A 27,148-nucleotide genomic window follows, 5' to 3' on the forward strand; every position below is an offset into this window, starting at 1 on the left:
GGGCTCAAGCCCGCTAAGGTGTCCCTCCCACACACTTGCCTCAGCCGGGGTCTTATTTCCCAGCTGCTGAGAGATGACACCAAAGGTCTGTGGCTGCGCTCCTTGTTCCTGGCACATGGTAAGAATCACTCGGTCAGCTTCCCTGCAGTGGCACAGGTCAGGGTCAGTTCTAAGGCCTTGCACAGGAATTGGCTTAGCTCTGCAAACACACCTACCCTCACCTACCTGGTCCACAGCACGACTTTCTCCCCAGTGGAGCTGACCTTGCTGTTGTTGGCACACACTGTAGCTTCTGTGGCCTTTGGCTGCTGCTCCCACTCTGGGGCCTTGCCATGTACTCCACTGCCTTTGGTCACAGCCCCTCTGGCAGCCTGAGGAGCAGGCTCTAAAGTATCAACGGATGGGGACGTCTTGCCAGTCATCTCTGCCTCAGCTCTGCACTCTGCTTTTCCAGATGCATGTTGTTTCCCCATGTCTCTGGTCCTTAAGGAGGCGGGGGGCTCCATGGCACTGGGCGGTTTCTTGGTTGCTGCTGTATCTGGGAGCAGCTCAGAAGCGTCCATTGGGGCCACCGCCTCTGCGGGAGGTCTGGGGGCTGCACTGGAGCAGGCAGGAATCTCAGGTGAGCAAGGTGGGAGGCCCTGGAGGAGCTGCTCCATGAGAGCCACTTCTGGGGAAGACAACACAGTCCCCACCACCGACCCTGCAGAGAAGGAAAGAGTGCCAGGATGTGGACTGGAAACTACCAGTCTCTCCTGCATTGAGCTGCTGAGAAAAGGGATGGAGGTGAGGAAACAGAAAATCCTAGAGCCAGAGCACAGGGGGCGGTTGTCAGAACGTACACAGGATCTCGAGACCAAGCTTAAGCAATGAGAAAACAGGCAGGGGATGCTCAACAGTGGACTTTGTGGCACAACTGACTGCAAGAGGGTGGGGCCTCAGGATAGAAAATGGAGGCTGACTTTCCGCAGTGCATGGTAAGAGGTGCTGCGTCCAACCCCCACCCCCGGCCTGGCCCCGTAAGCACAGGAGGACAAGGCAGGGGGGCCTTACCCGGCCTGTCCTGGCAGTCAGGTCACTTACCTGGAAGGGGCGTTTCTCCCTTTCTGGAGGTCCTACCAGTCCTGCTCTGGGCGGCTCCATTCTCCTGCTCCTCCAGGGCTTCCTCCTCCACCAGGTCCTTGCCTTGCCCTGCTTCTTTGGTGCCAGGCATAGGACTGGCCTCTGGGTAGGGGCTGCTACCCACCAATTCATGGGGATCCTTGCTCTTGTAGGATTTGCTGTCACAGACCTGCAAGGATAGCTTTCTGGGTCAAGTATGTCCTAAACTCCCCCTTTGTCACCAGGCCCCCCAAAAGTTAGTTAAAAGCCCTGGTTTCATGTTTAGCAAGTGAGCCAACATACTTGCAGTCTCCCAAACTTTTTGTTTTTGGAGAGATGATTTCACTCTAGACCAGGCTGACCTGGAATTCACTAAGAGTTGCCTTGAACTCACAGCAATCCTCCTACCTCTCCCTCCCAGATGCTGGATTAAAGGTGTGCGCCACCACGCCTGACTCTCCCTAGACTTCAAATAGCCCCAGCAGAGTAGGAGATCCCATCACTCCTGAGGATTACTGCCAGCCAGTTTCAGTCTAGAAACCAAAATTATCTTTACAGTCTATTTCCCTAACAAAGATTTGATTAGATATCCTAGGAAGAAGGTTCAGCAGCTAATGGCGATTGCTTGTGGAGTGCCACCTAGGTATGTGACCAGATATAAAAAGCGGGCTGGCAAGCTGGGGAAAGTGGCACATGCCTTTAATCCCAGCATTTGGGAGGCAGAAGTAGAAGGATCGCCGTGAGTGAGTTCAAGGCCAGCTTGAGACTACAGAGTGAACTCCAGGTCAGCCTGGACTACAGAGAGACCCTACCTTGAAAAACAAAAAAATGTGGGACTGAAGGGATGGCTTAGAGGTTAAGGCGTTTGCCTCCAAAGCCAAAGGACCCAGGTTTGATTCTCCAGGACCCACTGTTAGCCACATGCATAAGGGAGTACATGCATCTGGAATTTGGTTGCAGTGGCTGGAGGCCCTGGCATGCCCATTCTCTCCCTCCCCCTTTCTCTGTCAAATAAATAAAATGTTTTTGTTTTTTTTTTAAAGGTGGCACAAGGGTCTTATGTCTAATGAGACCCTGGAGTGACAACACACACGTGCAAATGAAACTGCTTAAATAGGATGTGGTGGTGATGCATGCCTTTAATCCCAACACAGTTCAATGCCAGTCTGGGGGCTACAGAATTGAGTTCCAGGGTCAGCCTGGGCTAGATCCTGCCTCAAAAAAAAAAAAAAAAGTAAAGCCAGGTGAGGCTGTGCATACCTGCCCCCAGCTCTGAGGGAGACAAGGTCTCCAGAGCTTACTGCTCAGCCACTCCACCTGGCACAGGCTCCATGGTCAATAAACCCGACTCAAGGAAATAGGACAAAAGTGATACATGAGACATGACATCTTCCACTGGCCTATGCACACATGTACACATGCAGTCAAGCACACTCAACACACACTACACACAAAAAAGTACTTAGTTTTTTTTGTTTTTTAGTTTATTTCGAGGTAGGGTTTCACTCTGGTCCAGGCTGACCTGGAATTCACTATGGAGTCTCAGGGTGGCCTCGAACTCACGGCGATCCTCCTACCTCTGCCACCCGAGTGCTGGGATTAAAGGCGTGTGCCACCACGCCAGCTCAATACTTAGTTTTAACACTTATAACTCTAGCATTCATGAGGCTAATGAGTTTAAGACAAGCTCAGGCTACATGTGATAGGTATGTGATAAACAAATCTAGGAAAAAATACTCAAACTTATGTTTTTATTTTCCAGTTACAAAACCTATACTCAAAGGACCCTTCTGGATAGGTGTGATAGTACACACCTTTTTTCCCAACACTTGGGAGTCAGAGGTAGGAGACTCCATAGTGAATTCCGGGTCAGACCCTACCTCAAAACATCAAATTACTCCCCACTCTGTTGCCTATTCTCGCCCCAATTTACATGTTTCCCAGTGATTACCAGTAAAACTCTTGAAAAAAAAAATCAAATAACCAAAATCTGAAGACAAAGAGATAGCTTAGCGGTTAAAATGTTTGCCAGGAAAAGCCTAAGAACCGAGGTTCAATTCCCTAGTACCCACATAAAGCCAGATATACAAGCATTTGGGATTAAATCATGGAATTTTTTTAATTCCAGCACGTGGGAAGTCAAGGTAGAAGGATCAGCATGAGTTTGAGACTACAGAGTGAAGTCAGGTCAGCCTGGGCTACAGGGAAACCCTACCTCAAAAAACAAAACATTATTTGAGATAGAAAGGGCACTCCAGGGCCTTTACTGCTGCAAAAGTACTCTAGATGCATGCACCACATTGTGCATCTATCTGCCTTTATGTGATTACAGAGGAATTGAACCTGGACCTTAGGCTTTGTAAGCAAGCACCTTAACCACTAAACCATCTCTCCAGCCCATTAAATAATTTTTTTGAGTTTTATTTATGTATTGCTTTGAGAGAGAGGTAGATAGAGAGAATGGGCGCACCAGGGCCTCTACTACGTGCAAATGAAATCCAGACACATGCACTACCTTGTGTATCTGGTTTACGTGGGTACTGGGGAATCGAACCTGGGTCCTTAGGCTTTTCAGACAAGCACTTTAATCATTAAGCCATCTCTCCAGCCCCAAATAATTTTGGGGGGAGTAAGTTTTCAAAGTTTTGCTCTAGCCATGACTGACCTAGAATTCACTGTGTAGTCTCATGGTAGCCTCAAACTCACAGCAATCCTCCTACCTCTGCCTCCCAAGTGCTGGGATTAAATGCCTTGGCCACCACACTGGATTTAAATTTTTAAAAACAGCATTAAAAATTTTTTCTTCAAGCACCGGGGCTGAGAAAATAGCTGCATGGATGCAGCACTGCTGCTTGAGCCAGAGTTCAGACCCCAGATCCCAAATCTACATGGAAAAGCTATAATCCGCAGGGCTCTGTGATCCCAGCACTCTAGCTGCAAGACGGGAGGGGAGAGAGGCAAGAGCAGAAAGAATAGTGAGACAGACAATGCCTCAGAGGGGGTGGTGGACCCACACCCTGAAGCTGTCCCCTGGTTTCCACATACACACATCTCCTCACACATGAACATGAACACAAACTCTTCACAGGAAAAGCAAAACCTAGGATGACCACAGCAGCACACGCTTGTCATCTGAGCACTCAGAAGGCCGAGACAAGATGATGGTGAGTCTGAGGCAGACTGAGCAACAAAGGAAGCCACTTTCTCAACACTCAGAAGTGAAACCTGGGCTGCAGAGATGGCTCAAAGGTTAAGGTACTGGCCTGCAAAGCCAAAAGACCCAGGTTCAATTCCCCAGTACCCACATAAACCAGATGCATATGTTGGCCCATTCACCTGGAGTTTGTCTGCAGTGGACAGGGCCCTAGTGTGCCCATTCTCTCTCTCCTCTCTCTCCCTCAGAAATAAATAAAAATTAAAAACTGACCTAAGGGCTAAAGAAATAGCTCAGTGATTAAGCGTGCCAACATGAGGGCCTGAGGAGGCCTGAGCTCCAGACTCCACATAAAACAGAGCTTGACCACGTGTGGCTCTAAGTAACAATACTCCCGGAAGGAAGCAGACAAATGCCCACTGCTACAGAGGAGAGCAGGGGAAGCTCAGGAGCACGTACACACGAATAAACCACACACAGTTCAGGATACACGCACAATCAAAATAAAAATTTGTAAATGCATCCTAGAGATATTTTTGCTCATTTGTTTTGCTTCATATTTATTTTTTCTGATAGGGTCTCATGTAGCCCAGGCTAGCCTTAAACACACTACATAGCTGAGTGCTGGGAATGCAAGCACATTCATCTAGTCGGACTCCACATAGGATTGCTAAAAGTTCCTACTCATTTTTCATACGCACACAAGTGTAAACTGTGCATTGTTCACATGTGTGAAATAATTTCCAAGCTGCAAAAGTGCCTTGAGCAGGGTAGCCTGGGGCTGCCCTGGCGGGGACGCCCAGCACCGAAGGGCCCGCCTCACCTTGCTGCTACAGTGGCTACAATTTCTCCTCTTGCTCTTCTTCAGCCTGGAGTCAGGACCTCCTTCGTGGCAGGAACAGGAACAGTCCTTGGCCCCCTCAGGCCACTCCGGCTCCTGCAAGATTCCTGGGCTTGATGAGCTGCCAAGCATGTTCAGCTCCAAGAAGGGAGCCTGGGTTGTGAGGTACATGTGAGGAGTTCCCCTCCTCAACAGCCCACTTACACTAAAGCCTGGACTGGACCCCTATATGACCCAAACAAAGAGCTGTCACGTTCCCAGACGCCTGAGACCTGATCAAATCGAAGAGGTATTAGCTGGAGAGATGGCTTAGTGGTCAAGGTGTTAGCTTGCAAAGCCAAAGGATCCCAGTTTGATTCTCTAGGACCCATCTAAGTTGGATATACAAGGGGGCGCATGCTTCTGGAGTTTGTTGGCAGTGGCTAGAGGCCCTGGCATGTTCATTCTCTCTCTCTGCCTCTTTCTTTCTCTCAAATAAATAAATAAAACATTGAAAGGAATAAAAAAGAAGTTTTGAGGCAAAGTCACCAGAGGGAGGGCCAGATAGGGTTTTGTCTCCCTATAACTAGAACTGCCCCCTCTTCTCTAAACTTAAGTCAGGGCTTTTGTACATATGGAAGGTCACTTGGGGACACTTCATATAGTACAGCCAAGAGATAAGCACCATTGTTATCCCAGATGTGATGACGAAACTGGAGAAGTTAAGTCAGCTTCCCAAAGAATTTACTTACTAAGCAGTAGTCTCTCCTCTATGAAAGATCAGCAGAGATACATGGATTTAAAACACTATCTGTGCTAGAGAGATGGCTCAGCTTGCAAAGCTTGACAGGATGGCCCGGGGTTGGACTCGCCAATACCCACATAAAGCCAGATATACAAAGTGTCGCATTCATCTTGAGTTACTATGCAGTAGCTGGAAGCCCTGGTGTGCCCATTCTCTCTCTCTCTCTGTGTGCCTCTTTCTCTTGGTCTCTCTCTCTCTCTGTCTCTCTCAAATAAATAAGTAGAAATGGGCTGGAGAGATAGCTTAGCAGTTAAACGCCTGCCAGTGAAGCCTAAGGACTCCAGTTCAACGCTCGATATTCCCCCGTAAGCCAGATGCACAAGTGGACACATGCATCTGGAGTTCGTTTGCAGTAGCTGGAGGTCCTCATTCTCTCTCTCTACCTCTTTTTTTCCCCCCTATCTCTCAAATACATAAATAAAAAATAAAACACAATGGCCAGGCATGGTGGCATACGCCTTTAATCCCAGACCTAAGGGAGGCAGAAATAGGAGGACTGCCTTGAGTTTAAGGTCACCCTGAGACTACACAGTGAATTCCAGGTCAGCCTGTGCAAGAGTGAGACCCTACTGCAAAAAAACTAAAAACAAAAATAGCAAAAAACACGCACTAATTCCTGAATGACAGTCAGTACGATCCCGCTAGAGTTCAGTCACTTGCATCCTTTAGTGTGCCAGCAATGCCACACAGTAAGGAGCTGACCCTGGCAGAGACCGCTCTCTCCTGTAGCTATGCAAGTAACACTCTCGCATAAGATGATACGTGATGGCACAGCTGCTTCATGATCATTAATAAAGTTAATTCCGTTTCCCCCACGGACAAAAGAAAAAAACAGGGAAAACCCAAGAATATGAAAAAGAGGGTTAGAGTAATGACTGAGCGGTTAAGGTGCTTGCCTGAAAAGCCTAAGACCCAGGTTCAACTCACCAGGACCCATGTACAAGGTGGTACATGTGTCTAGATTCCATTTGCAGTGGCTGGAGGCCCTGGCAAGCCCATTCTCTGTATCTGCCTCTTTCTCTCTGCCCCCTTCAAATAAATAAATAAATAATTTATGAAAATATTAAAAAGAAAAAAAACCTGGGCATGGTGGCATACGTTTTTAATCCTAGCACTTGAGAGGCAGAGGTAGGAGGTAGGAGGACTGCTATGAGTTTCAGGCCACCCTGAGATTACAAAGTGAATTCCAGTTCAGCCTGGGTTAGAATGAGACCCTACCTTAAAGAAACAAAAAAAAGGGGGGGGGGCTGGAGAGATGGCTTAGCGGTTAAGCGCTTGCCTGTGAAGCCTAAGGACCCGGTTTGAGGCTCGGTTCCCCAGGTCCCACGTTAGCCAGATGCACAAGGGGGCGCACGTGTCTGGAGTTTGTTTGCAGAGGCTGGAAGCTCTGGCGCGCCCATTCTCTCTCTCTCCCTCTATCTGTCTTTCTCTCTGTGTCTGTCACTCTCAAATAAATAAATAAAAAATGAACAAAAAAATATTAGAAAAGAAAAGAAAACAGAAAAAGGAAAGAAAGAAAACTATCTGAAGGCTACAGAGATTGCTCAGCAATGAAAGGCACTTGCTTGCAAAACTTAACAGCCTGGTTAGATTGCCATGTACCCATGTAAAGCCAGAAACACAAAGTGATGCATGCATGTGGAGTTTGCCATGGGAACAGCCTTAGTGTGACCATACTCCCTCTCTCCAGTATTTAAAAACAAGAAAAAGGGCTGGAGGGATGGCTTAGCAGTTAAGGCATTTGCCTGCAAAGCTAAAGGACCCAGGTTCGATTCCCCAGGACCCACATTAGCCAGATGCTGAAAGTGGCATATGCGTCTGAAGTTCGTTTACCGTGGCTAGAGGCCCTAGCGTGCCAAGTCTGTCTCTCTCTTTCTCTGTCAAGTAAGTAAGTAAGTAAATAAATAAATAAATAAATAAATAAATAAATAAATAAATAAATGAAAAAGAAAAAGAAAAACAGCTCAACAGCTCTGAGCTAGGAAGAAAGTCAGGAAATGATTTTTTAAGTTTTATTTATTTTAAGAGCTTTGGGGGGGGTATTTTATTTTTCTGAGAGAGATAGAAAGAGGGAGAGAGCCAGGCATGGTGGCACAAGCCTTTAATCCCAGCACTTGGGAAGCAGAGGTAGGAAGATTGCCTTGAGTTTGAGGCCATCCTGAGACTATATAGTGAATTCCAGGTCAGCCTGGACTAGAGTGAAACCCTACCTTGAAAAACAAAAAAGAAAGAAAGAGGGAGAGAAAGAGAGAGAATGGGCATGCCAGGGCCTTCAGCCTCTGTAACTGAGGTCCAGACGCAAGCACCACCTTGTACATCTGGCTTTTCTGGGTCCTAGAGAATAGAGCCTAGGTCCTTTGGCTTCACAGGTGAATGCCTTAACTTCAGCCCTTGGGAGTTTGTTTGTTTTGGTTTTTTATTTTTGAGGTAGGATCTCATTCTAGCTCAGGATGACTGGGAATTCACTATGTAGTCTCAACTGATCTTGAACTCATGGCAATCCTCCTACCTCTGCCTTCCAAGTACTGGGATTAAAGGTGTGTAACACCACACCAGGCAGGAGGTTTTGTTGTTTTGTTTTGTTGTTAAGGTAGGTCTCAGGCTAGTCCAGGCTGACCTGGCATTCATTCTGTAGTTCCAGGCCAGCTAGAACTCACAGTGATCCGCCTAACAGTGTGTTGCTGTTGTTGTTTTTAATTTCTGAGATATGATCTTATGTTGCTTAGGTTGGCCTTCAGCTCAAGAAGCAGCTGAGAATGACCTTGAACTCCCGATCCTCCTATTTCTACCTACCAATGCTGAAACTGCAGGTATGTGCCATCATACCTGGTTCCTTTGGGCTTTTTTGTTTGTTTTCTGTTATTTTGTTTTTGAGGCAGTTTCATGATGTTGCCTAGGCTTGCCTGAAATTTGCAGTGATCCTCCTGCCTCAGCCTCCCAGGTGCTGGGATTACAGAACTGTGCCACTATGCCAATACAAGTCCTTCTACTGAGGCTTCATGGACCTCTTCATGGCTGTACTGTGTGCTGTGGGCTTCACAGCAGCCTCACCAGCTTCTGCCCCATGAGTATCTCAGGTCCCACGAGCAGTGGGCCACAGTGCACCAGGGAAGACTCATAAAAAGCAGTAATTCCCGACTGCGCGGCACACCTTGTCATGGTGTTGGACTCCAATTTCTTTCCTCCTTTTGCTCTTTGAGGCAGTGGGAATCTTGGATGGTTCTTCTTCTTCTTCCACATCAGGAAGTGCCACTTCCTCAAAGCCATCAAACTGGAAAGGAGTTGGTGGCACTGAGCACAGATTTCAGGATGTTATTCCTCCCACAGATGAGCCTTCCCTTCACAAGCCTACTGCAGGCTAAGGGCGGGACTGTACCTCATACTCTTTCTCTTCAGTCCAGTTGATCTCCTCAAAGTCACCCATCCGGCTGGCTGCAGGGCGCAGGTGATCAAAGAAGATGGAGAATTCATCCTGCAGGTGATCGTGGCCCTTAAGCAGCTGCCACATCTGGGTCCTGAGCTGAGGAGAGTTGTGGAGGCAGAGATGACATCTACACAATCTCTCCAAGCCAGTCTTCAAAACAGTCCCATTCAATCCCACACATGACCTTCCAGCAGGCCATCCATCAGCCAAGAGTTCTCAAACCTCTCCCTACCTGCTTGTCTACAGGGGAAGACGACTGGAGTTAGACATGACTCTTAACGACAGCATTCTCCAATCCTGCCAGACTAGTCCCCAGTGACAACACAGGAGAACACTCAGGTCTACCACTTCCTTCCTCAGACAGCCAGCCCAGACCACTCACCTCCTTCCTCACACTGCCCTCCCACATTCAGCATGTCCTCCCTCACACATCCCTCCCCATCCATTACCTCTTCCCTCACACACCCCTCCCAGATCCAGCACCACCTTCTCCAAACATAACCCTCCCAGATCCATCACCTCCTCCCTCACAGACCCCTCCCAGATCCATCACCTCCTTCTCCTTCACACACCCCTCCCAGATCCAGCACCACCTTCTCCTCACACACCTCTCCCAGATCCATCACCTCCTCCCTCACAGACCCCTCCCAGATCCATCACCACCTTCTCACACACCTCTCCCAGATCCATCACCTCCTCCCTCACAGACCCCTCCCAGATCCATCACCACCTTCTCACACACCTCTCCCAGATCCATCACCTCCTCCCTCACAGACCCCTCCCAGATCCATCACCTCCTCCCTCACAGACCCCTCCCAGATCCATCACCACCTTCTCCTCACATACCCCTCCCAGATCCATCACTTCCTCCCTCACAGACCCCTCCCAGATCCATCACTTCCTCCCTCACAGACCCCTCCCAGATCCATCACCACCTTCTCCTCACACACCTCTCCCAGATCCATTACCTCCTTCTCCTCACACACCTCTCCCAGATCCATCACCTTCTCCTCACACACCTCTCCCAAATCCATCACCTCCTTCTCCTCACAGACCCCTCCCAGATCCATCACCTCCTCCCTCACAGACCCCTCCCAGATCCATCACCTCCTTCTCCTCACATAACCCTCCCAGATCCAACACCTCCTTCTCCTCACACACCTCTCCCAGATCCATCACCTCCTCCCTCACAGACCCCTCCCAGATCCATCACCTCCTCCCTCACAGACCCCTCCCAGATCCATCACATCCTCCCTCACAGACCCCTCCCAGATCCATCACCACCTTCTCCTCACACACCTCTCCCAGATCCATCACCTCCTTCTCCTCACACACCTCTCCCAGATCCATCACCTTCTCCTCACACACCTCTCCCAAATCCATCACCTCCTTCTCCTCACAGACCCCTCCCAGATCCATCACCTCCTCCCTCACAGACCCCTCCCAGATCCATCACCTCCTTCTCCTCACATAACCCTCCCAGATCCAACACCTCCTTCTCCTCACACACCTCTCCCAGATCCACCACCTCCTCCCTCACAGACCCCTCCCAGATCCATCACCACCTTCTCCTCACATACCCCTCCCAGATCCATCACTTCCTCCCTCACAGACCCCTCCCAGATCCATCACCACCTTCTCCTCACACACCTCTCCCAGATCCATCACCACCTTCTCCTCACATAACCCTCCCAGATCCAACACCTCCTTCTCCTCACATAACCCTCCCAGATCCATCACCTCCTTCTCCTCACAGACCCCTCCCAGATCCAACACCTCCTTCTCACATACCCCTCCCAGATCCATCACCACCTTCTCCTCCCATAACTCTCCTAGATCCATCACCTTCTCCTCATACACCCCTCCCAGATCCATCACCACCTTCTCCTCACAGACCCCTCCCAGATCCATCACCACCTTCTCCTCACATACCTCTCCTCCCAGATCCATCACCACCTTCTCCTCACACACCCCTCCCAGATCCATCACCTCCTTCTCCTCATACATCCCTCCCAGATCCACCACCTCCTCCCTCACACACCCCTCCCAGATCCATCACCACCTTCTCCTCACATACCCCTCCCAGATCCATCACCTCCTTCCTCACACACCTCTCCCAGATCCATCTCTTCCTTCCTCAGAAGCCTCTCCCAGGGCACAAAAGGCACTCAGGGCATGTGAAGGCCAGTCAGGCTCTGAATTAAATTTGCCATCCCTCCACATACCTGTGCTTTATACTTTGGTTAAGCCTACAAAGTTCTTTCTATCTTCTCAAAGGGATCTATGATCCTCAGACATAAAAGGATATGAAAAGATGAGGCACAGAGAGAAGGGGAGGGTCTTAGGCCCACATGACAAGAACAATGAAGGACAGAAAAACACACCTCTGTGATCTCTTGTGGAAGGCAGTCTGAACAGCCCTGAAGGACCTTGATAATCTTTTGATGATGTGATGGGTTCTCTGCAAAGCAAATCTCCAGCTGCCGAAGGAACTTGCGACTTTTCTCAAAAGCCTGTTGCTCCTCAAACTACCAAAGTGGAAGAAGGGCAAGAAAGGAGTCATTTAGATGGCTAGAACAGAACCTGAGGGCTCTGAGAAATGAAAACAAAAATCAGAAGTCTGGGGTATGATGGGAACGATAAAATTCTAATTAAAAATTCTAGCATCCAAGCCAGGAGTGGTGGCACAAGCCTTTAATCCTAGCATTAGGGAGGCAGAAGTAGGAGGATGGACCTGTATTTAAGGCCACCCGGAGACTACATAGTGAATTCCAGGTCAGCCTGGGCTAGAGTGAGACCCCACCTCGAACCACAACCCCCCCCAAAAAAAAACACCCTAGCATCCATCTAACTTGGCTTTATGTGGGTACAGGGGCATCAATTCTATGAATCTAGGATTTTTGGCTTTGCAGGCAAGTGCCTTAATTGCTAAGACATCTCCCCAGCCCCTCATCTTGGGTTTTTTGTTGTTGTTGTTGGTTCTTTTTGTGTTTTTTGTTTGTTTGTTTGTTTGTTTTGAGGTAGGATCCCGCTGTAGCACAGGCTGAGCTGGAACTCACAGCAATCCTCCTACTTCTGCCTCTAGAATACTGGAAGTAAGGCATGTGCCACCACGCTGGGCCCCAAGGCTCTTTTTGCCCATCTACTTACTAATCCACAGGCAAGAGCTTGCTCAGGTAACAGGAAAGCAGCAAAGTCTTTCAACAGCTGAGGCCAGTCTTGGAGCAGGATTTGCAAACTTTTGTAGAGCTCCATAGCAGTCTGCCTCTGTGTACTTGACTCAAATTCATAGATGACCTGAAGGAAGTCTTCATACTTGCCAGGGACATGCTGTAAGGCTTCTCGGACCTACACATAAACATTCCAATGATCACAGTCCTTTCTTTGGGACCCAACAGTAAGCAAGGACACAGACAGTAGAGGGCTTGTGGTCACAAGGCTAACTCCAGAGGCTCTCCCCTGGCAGGACTCAAAGACCTGCAGGCTAAGGGAAGACACTGAGCAGCAAGCACAACAGGCTGGTTCTGGGAGGGCAAGTGGACAATTTGAGTTTTCAGAGACTACTGCCCACCTGGACTACCAGGGAAGACATGTTTCTAGGTCACACCCAAACTCTGGCTCCACACTGAAGCAGTAATGGGCGTCTTCACATGGACTGTCGCATCACGTATGTGATTCATGAACTCAGAACGCTGGGACGCATGGGCAGACAAGCAAAGGCCATGACTGCCTACTGCTGCTTCACGTCACTGGGTCACTAACCAGGGGGATGCTTCCCAGGTACCCCAGACACAGATGATCCACATCCCAACTGAACTCTCTGCCCCACCTACCAACTGTCACTCTTCTAAGGCCCGGGCTCAAGAAAAGTCCTTTGTCACCCCATCAATAAGGTCATATGTTCCCACTGATGACAGGAGGATCATCTTTCCTCCAACGTCTGGACAAAAGAGATGAGGGCAGGAGGCTGAAAGCACACCCCCCACTGAATCCTGGGGGCTCTGGTGGGCCTTTCACAGACTTCCTTACAAGTTCCACGCAAGCCATGTCAGAGGCACAAGAAGCCTACTGTGCGCCTGCAAAAAAGACTTTTTGTTTGTACATTCACCCCACCATGGAGACTCTCTTAGACACAAACTTTTATTTTTTCTTTGCTTGTTTGTCGAGGTAGGGTCTCACTGTAGCCCAGGCTGACCTGGAATTCCCTATGTAGACTCAGGGTGGCCTCGAACTTACAGTGCTCCTACTACCTCTGCCTCCTGAGTGCTGGGATTAAAGGAGTGTGCCACCACGCCCAGCACAGACTTCATTTTTAAAACATCTTCCTCAAAACAGCAGCGCCCTGCCCCACCCTGCCTTGAGAGCAGACGCTGACAGGAGCAGAGCCGACCGTGGCACCTACCCTCGTTAGGTAAGCCTGGGCGAAAGCCAGGTCCTTCTGCTCTCGGAGGGGGTCCCGCTCAAGAATGTCCTCGTCGTACAGCAGCAGCAGCTTCGACGCGTCCTTGCTCGCCCGAGCCCGGCTGCCCCGCTTGTTCCGAGCACGGTAACTGCTCCGGCCCTTCCCAGAAGCTTTGGTGCTCTCTCCTTGGGATACAAATGAAAAAAAGGGTTTCAGTCCAGGTAACACTACCATTCACAAGGGCCCTGCCATCCAACCACAGTCAATGCCATGGAGCAACTTACAAAAAGAGTGGCTAGGAAAGTAGTAAGCAAGACAAGTATGCCTACACTCTAAGTACAGTAACGGAGACAAGTGGTTACGTCATGTCGAAAACAGAAGCCGGGTGTGGAGGTACATATCTGCAATCCCAGCACTAAGACAAGAGGAAGGAAAGAGGCCTGAAGTAGTAGAGTCACGGCGAGTTCAAGATCAGCATGGGCTACACAGCATTAGTCCATTCTAGGCTAAAGAGTAATAACCTGAACTAGAGAGATGGCTCAGTGTATAAAAGGTACTTGCCTACAAAGCCTGATGGCCCGCGTTTGATTCCCCAATACCAATGTAAAGCCAGATGCATAAAGTAGCATCTAAATCTGGAGTTCGTTTGTAAGTAGCAACAGGCTCTGATGTGTTCATTCATTCATTCATTCATTCACGTTCTCTCTCCTCTCTCTCTAATTGCATATAATAAAAATATTTTTTAAAAAGAGTGAGACCCTATCAAAAAAGCAACTAGGGGCTGTGAAGATGGTTCGGTGGTTAAGGTGCTTACTTGCACCCGTGGGCCAGGGTTCTATGCCCGAGGCCCCACATAAATTGGCTACAAAAACTGATGTATATTTGTTGGCATTTGTTTGCAGTAGCAGGAGGCCATGGCTAGTGCATACACATGCAAATAAATATACTTTTTTTGGTTTTTTGTTTCTTTTTTAAGGTAAGGTCTCACTCTACCCAGGCTGACCGACAAGTCATTATGAAGTCTCAGGCTGGTCTCGTCCTCACAGTAATCCTACCTCTGCCTCCCAATTGTTGGGATTAAGGGCATGTGCCGCTATGCCTGGCTTGATACATATTTCGTTTAGTTTTGGTATTTTGTTGGTCTTTCAAGGTAGGATCTCACTCTAGTCCAGGCTGACCTGGAATTCACTATGTAGTCTCAGGGTGGCCTTGAACTCATGGTGAACCTCCTACCTCTGCCTCCCAAATGCTAGGATTAAAGATGTGCACCACCACGCCTGGCTCCATATATATTTTAAAAGCAGACAGAGTCAAACATGGTGGCACACACCCTTAATCCTAGCACTTGGAAGGCAGAGGTTGGTGGGTCACCGAGGGTTTGAGGCCAAGCTGAGACTACAGTGAATTCCAGGTCAGTCTGGAATAGAAAGTGAGACCTACCACGGGGAAAGAAAAAAAAAAAAAGCTGGGTGTGGTGGCGCATGCCTTTAATCCTAGCACTCAGGAAGCAAAGGCAGGAGAGTAACGGTGAGTTCGAGACCAGCCTGAAACTTCATAGTGAATTTACGAGTCAGCCTGAGCTACAGCAAAACCCTACCTCATAAAACAAACAAATGAAACAAAAAAAAAAAAAAACCACACCACAGGGCTAGGGAGATGGCTCAGTAGTTAAAGGCACTTGCTTGCAAAGCCTATCAGTCCATGCACAATTCCCCAGTACCTTTGTTTTTTTTTTTTTCTTTAATTTTTTTTTGTTTTTTTTTATTTATTTGAGAGTGACACAGAGAGAGATAAAGAGGCAGATAGAGAGAGAGAATGGGTGCACCAGGGCCTCCAGCCACTGCAAACGAACTCCAGATGCATGCACCCCTTTGTGCATCTGGCTAACATGGGTCCTGGGGAATCGAGCCTTGAACTGGGGTCCTTAGGCTTCACAGGCAAGTGCTTAACTGCTAAGCCATCTCTCCAGCCTCCCCAGTACCTTTGTAAAGCCAGACACACAAAGTGGTGCATCTGGAGTTCATCTGCAGCAGGAAGCAGCCCTAACCCTAACCCATACTGTCTTTCTAAAATAAGTTTTTTAAAAAATTTTAAAAAAACAAAACAAAGCCAGAAAGTAAATCTAAGGACTGAGCATGAAAACTGGGATGATGGCATACACCTATAACCATAGCACTTGAAAAACAGAGGCAGGAGTTCAAGGTCAGCCTGAGGTACTAAGTAAAACTTTGTCTCAAAAAAGAGCAGGAATCAGGCATGGTGGTGTACACCTTTAATCCCAGCCCTTGCGAGGCAGAGGTAGGAGGATCAGGATCGCTGAGTTCAAGGACATCCTGAGACTACATAGTGAATTTCAGGTCAGCCTGGAGACCCTATCTCAAAAAACACAGCTGGGTATGGTAGCTCATGCCTTTAATCCCAGCACTGGGGAGGCAAAGGTAGGATACTCGCCATGAGTTTGAAGCTAGCCTAAGACTACATAGTGAATTCCAGGTCAGCCTGGGCTAGAGCGAGACCCTACCTCAAAAAGTCAAAAAGGAGAGACAGAGCTGGGGACTAAAGAAATGGTTCAGTGGTTAAGGTGCTTCCCCGTAAAGCCTAACAACCAGAGTTCAATTCCCCAGTACCCACATAAAGCCAGATGCACAGTGGCACATGCGTCTAGAGTTCACTTGCTATGGCTGGAAGCACCGATGCGCCCATTCTCTCTCTTTCTGCCAGGCATAGTGGCACACTCCTTTAATCCCAGCACTTGGGAAGCTGAGGTAGGGGTCTTGCTGTGAGTGCAAGGCCAGGCTGAGAATAATTCCAGGTCCACCTAGGCTAGAGTAACACACTACTGTGGAAAAAAAGTGAGTGTGAACTAGCCTGGAGAGATGGCTTAGTGGCTAAGGTACTTGCCTACAAAGCCAAAGGCCCCAAGTTGGATTCCCCAGTACCCACATAAAGCCACATGCACAAAGTGGCACATGTCTCTAGAAGTGCATATGCAGTGGCTAGAGGCCTTGGTGTACCCATTCTCTATCTGCCCATGTCTGTCTGTCTGTCTCTCATGCTCTCAAATAAATAAATAAATAGAGCTGAGGGCTAGAGAGAAGCCTCAGCAGTTAGAAGCACTGGCTTGCAAAGCCTGATGGCCCGGGTCTAATTCCCCAATGCCTATATAAACCCAGATGTACAGTGTGACACATGCATCTAGAATTTGTTTTCTGTGTAAGTAGGCCCTTCATGCAAGCGCCTTAATCTCCCAGCCCCTCCTTCTCTTAATCTAATAAAAGTCAAATAAAATCCCTAAATTTAAAAAAAGAAAGAGTCTTCTCTGGGGACATCAGCAGACCTGTCGGCTGCCCACTCTGGGCACAGGAGTGTCACCGTCACCTGGTGGGGCTCTGCTGCTCTCAACTTCTGCGGCTGTGCTGGGGGTGGCCAGGCTGGAAGGGGGCTTTGCGGCAGTGTCTCCAGCTGCTCCATCAATCATTTCATCCTCCTTCTGCAGGTTTTCTATCCCTTCTGCTTCCTCTTCCTCCTCTTCTTCTGGCTCAGAGTTCTCCTCCTGGGAGTTCTCTTCCTCAGACTCACCTTCCTGGCTCATGCGTCTTTCAGATGCCAGCCACGTCAGTTTCTCCATTGTCTCCTGTAAACACCACAAAGAGTGCCTATAAGGACTTCTAGTGGTTCACAAAAGGTGTAGTGCAGCTGGGCGTGGTGGCACACGCCTTTAATCCCAGCACTAGAGAGGCAGAGGTAGGAGGGTTGCCTGGGTTTGAAGCCACCCTGAAACTACATAGTGAATTCCAGGTCAGCCTGAGCTAGAGTGAGACCCTACCTCGGAATTTTTTCAATTTTTTAAAATTTTTTAACAACAACAACAACAACAACAAGCTGTCTGTAGCACATCAGAGGACTCTCAGTGGGGTCAGCGCACAGTTCCAGAAGATGGAGAGTGGAGACTGGACCTGGCTGCAGAAGGGGGGAGAACCCACCAGGAAGGCTGCCCTGTACAACCTGTACACGGGCGTCTTTACCACGTCCACACTCAGGAGCTTCTCCTCCCACTGCTCTGCTACCGTGCTCACGACTGAGCCAGGGCCTCGTGCAACTGCTCCACTATTCGGCTAGCCTCGAGCCCTGATGAGCTAGTTTTAAGACACTTCAGTACGTGCAGGTGCTTGAACCGAGCATTTAAATATGCTTACCTGAAATGAGTAGAATTTCCCTTTCTCATATTACTTAAGTCCCAATATTATACCCCATAATGCCCTCAAACATCAAAAAGTAATTTTAGGACTATCTATCTACAGTAGACCAAGCAAGCAGGGCACATACTAATAAATTCAACATTCTAGTGAGTCCACACAATACTTGAGAGCCCTCTCTGGTTCACACCTGGAGCTCGGGGACAGAAAGTACAGATTCCTCAGAAGCTGACGACATCTCATCTTCCTCATCCTGCGTGAGGTCGTCGAAGTCCTCCTCCTCTTCTTCCTCGGGCCCATCCTTCTCTCCTCCAGCTTCTGGCCCTGCTGGCTCTTCTGGCTTCCCTGGGGGCCTGCTGAGCACCGTGTCGGGGTCGCCGGCCGCTGGAGCAGTCCTTAGCAGGCCCTTGCTCAAGCCCCCACCGGCATCCCCCTCCTCAGCAGGCTCCCGGGCAGCTGCAGGGCTGATGGCCAGCCGGCCCCGCTCGTGCTCCGAGGGCAGGCCCTCCGCAGGCGTGCTGGCCCGCTCCGCGCACAGCTCCTCCTTGAGCTCGGCCCGCTCTGCGCCGCTGCTGGAGAGGCCCTCAGCGCGCTCCTCGGGCTCCAGCTTTACCGGCTCCTCCAACGCACCGGGCGGGGAGTTCAGAGAGTCCTGGGAGCCCCGCGGCATTGGCTCTGGAGCTTGACTTCCCTCCTCCGCTTTCACCAGGGTCCAGCGACATGCGCTCGACTCCGACAACCCTTCCTGGCCTTCTGCTTTCACAAGCGTCCAGCTGCGGGCGCTGCTCTCAGGCGGCCCTCGCTGGCTCTCTGGGGGCGCTGCTACATGCCCGGGGCTGGGCTCCTCCTTGGGGAAGATGGCACCAGCACAGAGAGGAGTTAGTTCTTGGGCTTCTGATTTGGGTTCAGAGCCTTGCAAGGCATTTTTCCCTTCAGCCAAAGAACAAGCAATGTCCATGTTCACTTCGGCCTTTTCTTCAGGGGTGGATGGCACGGGAAGGCTCAAGGAATTACCAGAAACAATTAAGGGTGAGATGGAGGAGGCCACAAGGGGTTGGTTTAACGGACAGGAGAATGACGTAGGATTGACCAGAAGAGTGGTGATAGGAATGGTCTGCGGGTTTGGGGCCACAGCTGCACTGACAGGCTGAATCACATTACAGCCGCTGGCCAGGCTCACGACCTTCACAGTGGTGGCGGGAACAGTAAAGATAACGGGTGTGGGGTGAATGATGGGAGCTGGTTTCAGACAGGGAGAGGCTTTGGTCCCTCTTCTTCTGCAAGGTTTCCGCCTCACATAAGGCTTTCGGAACTTAGAGGGACCAAGTGAAGGCAAGAGGACCTTGGGCACAGAGGGTGCAGGGGCAGAAGGGCGCGGGGCCTGAGAGTCAGACAGGGGGATGCGAGTCCTGGCTTCAGAGCCTGGGGGCACAGCAGGCAGTGCTGTAGGAGCCTCAGAAATGTCTCCCCCGCTGACCCCCATGGGAACTGTCTGTAAAACAGGGGCTGGCTGGATCAGGTGCGGAATCTGGACAACCATGTTGCTTGGAGAGACTTCTGAATGCGTTGACCAGGCTGGTATTTTCCCAGGGTTGAAACTAGGCTGGAGAGAGGGGCTGGGTTGGATAAGGAGGGGCTTCTGCACCGATGGCCTCTTCTGTCTCCAAGCTTTCCTGGAGAAACGCTTGGAAACTGGCTTCAGTTTCAGAACTACGCCCTTGGGCAACAACAGGGGGTACCGAGTGCCACTGCTCAGCTCTGGGCTGGCTTCCTCCCTGTCCTGGCCTGTGCCGATGCCACCACTCCCACTCTCCTTAGCTACTGCTCTCGCACCGTCAGCAAGGCGGCGTGCTTCCTCTTGGATGGACTGCAGGCTGGCCTATTGAAAACAGTAAATCTGAATTAGGGAACAAAACTTTCCAGACTTTTTTGGAGGGGAGAAGGTTGTTTTTCTCTGCGGGCTCCCCACCCCACCCCAAGGTATAATCTCACTGTAACCTAGGCGGACCTGAAATTCACTCTGTAGTACCAGGTTGGCCTCAAACTCAGAACAATCCAAGCCTGGATACCTTTCTAGATCTTAAGGATCATTCCAAGCGAGACTGAAGCAAGACAGCATTTCAAGAAGGGTTTTTTAGCAGGGTGTGGTGACACACATACGCCTTTAATCCCAGCACTCGGGAGGCAGAGGTAGGAGGAGCACCACGAGTTCCAGGCCACCCTGAGACTGCATAGTGGACAGTGAGAACCTACCTTGAAGACTGACTGCACTTCCATTGTACATCCCATAATGTTTCCCTGAACAACCGTGAGGAAATTATCGTTTACTCATTATTTTGTAAAGGTGGTAGAATCATTAGAGGAAAGGCAGAGAAAGAAGGGTAAATGAGACTACCGTAAGTACTAGTTCTAAAACTAACTTAACTGAAGCTTAAGGTAGCCTTTGGCATTTCTTTTCTTTACTTTTTCTGAAACAGAGTATCGGTTTCATTTGGGAAAGATGCCAGCTGGCAGGCTGTCTCTGAGAGAAGACATTTCTACCAGAGCTTTGTGGAGCCTTGTGTCTGACAGACCGAGGAGGCTCTACCTTTAACCAGAATGGGAGCCGGTGTTCTTCTCTCTCTACAGGAGGCTTCCACTGATGTGGTTGGATCTCTTCACAGCATCTTACTAGGACTGGCAGCTGTTTGGTCTTCTTATAAAACTAAGGATGAAAAAAAAAGAAGCATACGTTCTATTCGTGCCAGAACCACTACCTCAGCCAAGATGGGGATGGCAGCAGCTGAGGTTTGAGAAACATACACACAATAGAACATAGGTAGCACATGCTGAATGTTCCTGAATTTCAAGTTAAATTAGTCTCTGATTTTTAAAGATCTCACAATTTCTCGATAGCTTCTAACTGGAGAGTACCACTCCAATTGCCAGGAAGTAAAAACTTTGAGTCACAAAGAAAGAGATGCAGGTGGTCAGAGTAACCTTGAGTTGACCTCCTACTCAGCAGCTCCAAGGACAGGCCCTACATCATGTTGGACCCAGCAAAGCTATTTTTAAACATGTAATGCTGTGAGAGGACAATTAGAAGAGAAAAGGAAAAGGGGAAAATAAAGGAAATCTAGTAGCACAAACCTGTAACCACAGTATTCAGGAGGAAAACCAGGAAGACTAGAAGTTCAAGGTCATCCTAGGCTACATAACCAGTTCCAGGCCAGCCTAGGCTTGATGACAGCCGATTTCCAATAAAAAAGAAAAAGAAAAACAGAAAAGAGAGACGAAGATGGTTCTTTTAAGAGTAAATGAAAGCCGGGCATGGTAGCGCAGGCCTTTAATCCCAGCACTTGGGAGGCACAGGTAGGTGGATCGCCGTTCAAGGCCACCCTGAGATTACATAGTGAGTTCCAGATCAGCCTGGGCTAGAGTGAGACCCTACCTCAAAAAACCAAAAAAAAAAAAGAGTAAATGAGGCCAGGCATAGTGAGTTCAAGGCCACCCTGAAACTACATAAATAGTGAATTCCAGGTCAGCCTGAACTAGAGAGAGAATCTACCTCAAAAAAAAAAGAAGAAGAATAAGAAATGAGGAGAGTTGAGGATGGTGCTGGCCTAACACACACAAAGCTCTGGGTTTGATGCCCATTATTTAAAACAAGGAAAGGAAACAGGAAAAAAGGGGGAAAGAAAGAATGTGAAGGGGAATGTAGGAAAGAGAAGAGAAAGGAAGCAAAGCAAAGGTGAAATGTAACTGGGAAGGAATATTGTATTTAAACTATCAACAATAACATCCACTTGTTCAAAATATGTTGTTGCTGCTAAGTGCATGGACAAGACAAGCAGTGTCTGCCTTTGAGGCTCTAACAGCTAGTGGGAAAACAGAAAAGCCAAATATATCCATAATGTCCTTCTAGTACGAGGGGCTAAATAATAAATCTACTTTAAAAAACCATGTGCATCTGCCTTATGTGGGTAATGGGGAATCAAACATGGGTCTCCAGACTTTGCAGGCAAGTGCCTTAACCGCTTAACTGGTCCATCTCTCCAGCCCTAACAGTCTGCAGTTTGTTTAAGTAGGTAGATGAGCTGGGCGTGGTGGTGCACAACTTTAAGCCCAGCACTCGGGAGGCAGAGGTACAGGTACGAGGATCGCCATGAGTTCAAGGCCACCCAGATAGTGAACTCCTGGTCAGCCTGGGCTAGAGTGAGACCCTACCTTCAAAAAAAAAAAAAAAAAATCTTGTAGCTGAGCGGGAGTAGCCATTATTTCTCCTAACACAGTCTGCTTGATTTCACCTCTTATTTTTCAAATATTTCAAGATAGTTTCTTTTGTTGTTTGTTGTTTTTTTTGAGGTAGTTTCACTCTAGCCGAGGTTGACCTGGAATTCACTATATAGTCTCAGGGTGGCCTCGCACTCACAGGAATCCGCCTAGCTCTGCCTTAGTTTCAATTTTTAATATATTTTACTTATGATAGAGAGAAGAAAGTATACAAGCACCAAGACCTCCTGCTACTACAAATGACTTCCAGATGCATGCACCACTTGGTGTATCTGGGTTCACATTGGTAGGGTAATGGGGAACTGAACCCAGACCCTACCTCAAAAAAAAAAGTAAATTATAAGCGCACTCCCTAGATGTGGTACCAAATACACCATCTTGCTAAAGAATTGGCTAGAAGGAAGAGGATAAAACACTTTTTTTCATAATAAGCCTTAAAGCACTATTTGAATCGTTTCTGTTTTGTTTTGGACACTTGGACTGGGGTCTTCCTATGTGGCCCTGGCTGATCTCAAATTCACATCAATTCTAGTTTTGGGGTTTTTAAATATATTTTATTTTTATTTTTTGAGACAGCATTTTAAAGTACATTAGTCTTGGACTGGTGAGATACCTCAGCGGTTAAAGGTACTTGCTTGCAAAGCCTGCCAGCCCAAGTTCAAATCCCTAGTACAGACTTATCAAAGTCAGATGCAAAAAGTGGCCCATGTGTCTGCAGTTCACAAAGCCAGGTGCAGGTGGCATGCCAGGGCCCTTCTCTTCCTCTTTCATTCTTCCTTCTTTCTCTCACTCTCTCTCTCTTTACAAATAATTAAATATTTTTTTTTAATTATTTGAGAGAAAAAAGGCAGACAGAAATACAGAGAAAGAATGGGTATGCCAGGGCCTTCAGCCACTGCAAATGAACTCCAGATGCACAGCCACCTCGTGCATCCAGCTTACATGGGTTTTGGGGAATCGAACCTGGGTCCTTTGGCTTTGTAAGCATGCACGTTAATTACTAAGCCATTCCTCCAGCCTACAAATAAATAAATATACTTAAGTATATTATTCTGGGCTGGGAAGATGGCTCAATGGATAAAGCACTTGCCACACAGCCTGAGTGCCACCATTGGCATTCCAGAATGCACACACAGTCAGAGGTAAAGCACCGGTCTGTAACCCCTGACTGACCCACAAGGAGGATGAGGGGCACAAATAGAAAAATCATCTGGAATGTCAAAGCCAGCGACCCTGACAAACACGAAAGTGAACGAGACCCTGCTTCACATAAGCTGCAAGGTGAGGGCTGACCCCTGACGTCCTCTGACCTCCATACACGTCATGGCACACACATGCCTAGACCCATACATAACATGAAAAAATAACTAAGGAGGTTTTTTGTCTATAGAAATCAAGGACTTGTAAAATTATTTAAGGCTTGAAAAATGTCACACTTATAGCACTTGGGAGGCAGAGGTAGAAGGATTCCTGTGAATATGAGGCCACCCTGAGACTACATAGTGAATTCCAGGTCAGCCTAGGCTACAGCAAGACCCTACCTCAAGAAACAAGGAAAAAAAAACATATATACACACACACACACACACACACACACATACACATACATATATATACATACACACACATACATATATATATGTGTGTGTGTGTATGTCTTTATGTGTGTACATATACACACATACATACATATATAAAAACATACATATACACATACACACACACACATATACACACACACACACACACACACAAAGACAGTTAGGGGAAATATTCCTAAAAAATGTTGAAGCTACTCCAGAGGAAAATAATGGACCAATGTCACTGAAAAGGTAAAAGAGTAAGCACAGTTCATGATAGGAGGTTAGAAAGATCCCCTCTCCTCTCTGGCACTGAGAGGAGAAGAGCAGGGCACACATGCATGAGAGGCTCCAGAGCTCCCAGGAAGCACTCACTTTAATGATGTTGTTAGGGGCTCTGTTCATGTTGAGGTTCTTGATTCGCACTGTCAGCTGGTGGGCAGTCTTGCAGGTTACAAGGTACTTGCTGATTAGGGGCTTGGGAAGTTCAGTTCCTTCAAAATGTTTCAGTCCTAAAGCCAACAAACTGAGACAGAAGCAATAACACAACTCAAATTCACAATCCTTTCCTCTAAAACACGTCCCCAGACTAACTCCTCACATTGGACAAATCGCTTTTGCTTTTCTTAACACTTTCTTAAAAATATTTTATTTTTATTTATTTATTGAAGAGAGGGAAGGAGAGAGAGAGAGAGAGAGAGAGACAGAAAGAGAAAATGGGCATGCCAGGGCTTCCAGCCACTACAAACAAACTCCAGATGCATGTACCACCTTGTACATCTGGCTCACGTGGGTACTGGAGAATCGAACCAGAGGTCCTCTCGCTTTGCAAGCAAGCACCTTAACCGCTAAGCCATCTCTCAAGCCCAAAACTTTTTTTTTTTTAATTTTTTTTTTAAATTTTTTATTTATTTATTTGAGAGCGACAGACACAGAGAGAAAGACAGATAGAGGGAGAGAGAGCGAATGGGCGTGCCAGGGCTTCCAGCCTCTGCAAATGAACTCCAGAGGCGTGCGCCCCCTTGTGCATCTGGCTAACGTGGGACCTGGGGAAGCGAGCCTCGAACCAGGGTCCTTAGGCTTCACAGGCAAGCGCTTATCTGCTAAGCCATCTCTCCAGCCCTCAAGCCCAAAACTTTTATTTATATAGGAGAGAAAGAAAATGGGTATGCCAGGGCCCCTTAACACTGCAAATAAACCTGTCTGGTTTTCGATGCCCTCAACCACTGAGCGATCTCTACAACACCAACAGTAACTTTAAATTCTTGAAAACTGTGTGGCATCCCCTATAAAAGACGAGTCCCTGCACTGCCTTTTCTTCCGTCACTGTGACTGACTGTAATACATCTTAGTTCCTCTAACTTACTCAAATGGAACCCTTTTCTTCTGATTATGTGTCCTTGGCAGCCCCACAGAAAACATACTTGTCCTCAGCCTTGGTGAAAATGATCTTGTCCTGAGGGTTCGTGGCCTTCAGGGAACATATTGGAAGGAGCTCTGGATACATGAAAACTTTGCTTGTGGCCAGGATCCAAGCCACTTGCTTTGGCAAACAGGGGAATTCACTGGCTGGAAGAAAAAGCAGCGGTGACAAGGCGGCTTCATAAAAGCTTCTGAATTAATTTTGCATATTTTTAAAAAAAAATTTTTTTTTGAGGTAGGCTCATACTCTAGCCCAGGCTGATCTAGAACTCACTATAAAGTCTCAGGTTGGCCTCGAACTCATGGCAATCCTCCTACCTCTACCTCCCGAGTGCTGGGGTTAAAAGTGTGCACCACCAAACCCAGCTAAATGTATTATTTTTTAAAATTAACAATCTCCATGATTGTAAACAATATACCATGGTAATGCCCTCACTTACACCACCCCACTTTCCCCATCATATCCCCCCTCCTCTCAATCAGTCTCTCTTTTATTTTAATGTCATCATCTTTTCTTCACATTATGATGGTCTTGTGTAGGTAGTGTCAGGCACTGTGAGGTCATGGATATTCAGGCCATTTTATGTCTGCGGGAGCACATTGTAAGGAGTCCTACCCTTCCTTTGGCTCTTACATTCTTTCTGCCACCTCTTCTGCAATGGACCCTGAGCCTTGGAAGATGTAATAGAGATATTGCAGTGCTGAACACTCCTCTGTCTTTTCAGCACCATGATGCCTACTGAGTCAAGGTCACTGCCATCTGAAAAGAGGAGGTTCTCTAATAAAAAGTGAGAGTAGCATTAATATATGGGTATGACCATTAAGAGAAGTGCTTCCTGGGCAATTTGATGAGCATAATATATACATTTAGCCAGACATCAGCAGACATTACACTCCTAGGGCTCATGACTACTTGTGTTGTAGGTTTTGAGTATCAGGGATGTATTCCCTCCCATGGAGCAGGCCTCCAGTCCAATTAGAGGGCAGTTGATTGCCACCATGACAGACATGCCACTATTGTACCTGTTGGCTCATTTGGCCTTGCTGGCCAAATATAATGCCTGTAGTGTCCACTGTTGAGTATTTTCACTGGTGTTTTCTCTTTCTCCCATTGAACTACATGCAGAATGCCTTCTTCGAGCTTTCTGTCAGCTGGTCTACATGGAGGTGGTTATCAGCTCAGCTCCAGCAGGATTTCTCAGTGGCCTTGTAGCCCAAGTATATGGAGTCTTCAGCAATAGGGTCTTACCATCTATTCCTGGTGGGAAACCAAGGGCCTTGGCAATGGCCTATAATGTTTTGAGGGCATCAGGGACCTCCCTGGGAAACAACTCACTAGAAGATATCCCATCCCTGGCACTGAAAATTTTCTAGTAACAATCTGCAAATTTTTTTTTTATTTCTTATTTTATTTTTATTTATTTATTTGAGAGTGACAGAGAGAGGAGGGGCAGAGAGAGAGAGAGAATGGACGCACCAGGGCCTCCAGCCACTGCAAACAAACTCCAGATGCATGCACCCCTTGTGCATCTGGCTAACATGGGTCCTGGGGAATCGAGCCTCGAACCAGGGTCCTTAGGCTTCACAGGCAAGCGCTTAACTGCTAAGCCATCTCTCCAGCCCACAATCTGCAAATTTTTATCTATCTATTTTTATTGCTTTTGAGGTAGGGTTTCACTCTATCAGAGACTAATCAGGAACACACTCTACAGTCCCAGGCTGGCCTCAAACTCACAGTAATCCTCCTATCTTTAGATTAAAGGTGAGTATTACCACACCCAGCAAATCTATTTATTTATTTGAGAGAGAGACAGAGAAAGAGGCAGAGACAATGAGTATGGTGGGCCAGGCCTCCAGTCACTGCAAACAAACTCCAGACACATGTACATCTTTGTGCATCTGGCTTTACATAGGAACTGGGGAACAGAACCAGAAATTCCAGGCCTTTAATCCCTGAGCCCTATTTTTATCC

At 47.9% G+C, this 27,148-nt stretch overlaps 1 protein-coding gene across 3 annotated transcripts in view; it reads right to left on the reverse strand.

Moving 5' to 3' along the window:
- Nucleotides 1-27,148, reverse strand: part of Gon4l (gon-4 like) — a 79,621-nt gene that overhangs the window by 1,126 nt on the left and 51,347 nt on the right. For 2 of the 3 annotated variants that reach the window (XM_045138879.1, XM_045138877.1), the window contains 14 exons: nucleotides 25,179-25,323; nucleotides 24,130-24,280; nucleotides 20,490-20,606; nucleotides 18,093-19,781; nucleotides 17,085-17,340; nucleotides 13,707-13,891; nucleotides 12,455-12,652; nucleotides 11,689-11,832; nucleotides 9,257-9,400; nucleotides 9,032-9,151; nucleotides 5,079-5,192; nucleotides 1,084-1,291; nucleotides 226-703; nucleotides 40-142 (listed from right to left, as the gene is read on the reverse strand). In XM_045138879.1, the coding sequence (XP_044994814.1) occupies nucleotides 40-142; nucleotides 226-703; nucleotides 1,084-1,291; nucleotides 5,079-5,192; nucleotides 9,032-9,151; nucleotides 9,257-9,400; nucleotides 11,689-11,832; nucleotides 12,455-12,652; nucleotides 13,707-13,891; nucleotides 17,085-17,340; nucleotides 18,093-19,781; nucleotides 20,490-20,606; nucleotides 24,130-24,280; nucleotides 25,179-25,323 (4,052 nt within the window). The remainder of the gene's footprint in view (nucleotides 1-39; nucleotides 143-225; nucleotides 704-1,083; nucleotides 1,292-5,078; nucleotides 5,193-9,031; nucleotides 9,152-9,256; nucleotides 9,401-11,688; nucleotides 11,833-12,454; nucleotides 12,653-13,706; nucleotides 13,892-17,084; nucleotides 17,341-18,092; nucleotides 19,782-20,489; nucleotides 20,607-24,129; nucleotides 24,281-25,178; nucleotides 25,324-27,148) is intronic. The other variant, XM_045138878.1, reaches the window with a different exon arrangement.

Source organism: Jaculus jaculus, chromosome 19, assembly GCF_020740685.1.
Source record: "Jaculus jaculus isolate mJacJac1 chromosome 19, mJacJac1.mat.Y.cur, whole genome shotgun sequence".
NCBI classification, from domain to species: Eukaryota; Metazoa; Chordata; class Mammalia; order Rodentia; family Dipodidae; genus Jaculus; species Jaculus jaculus.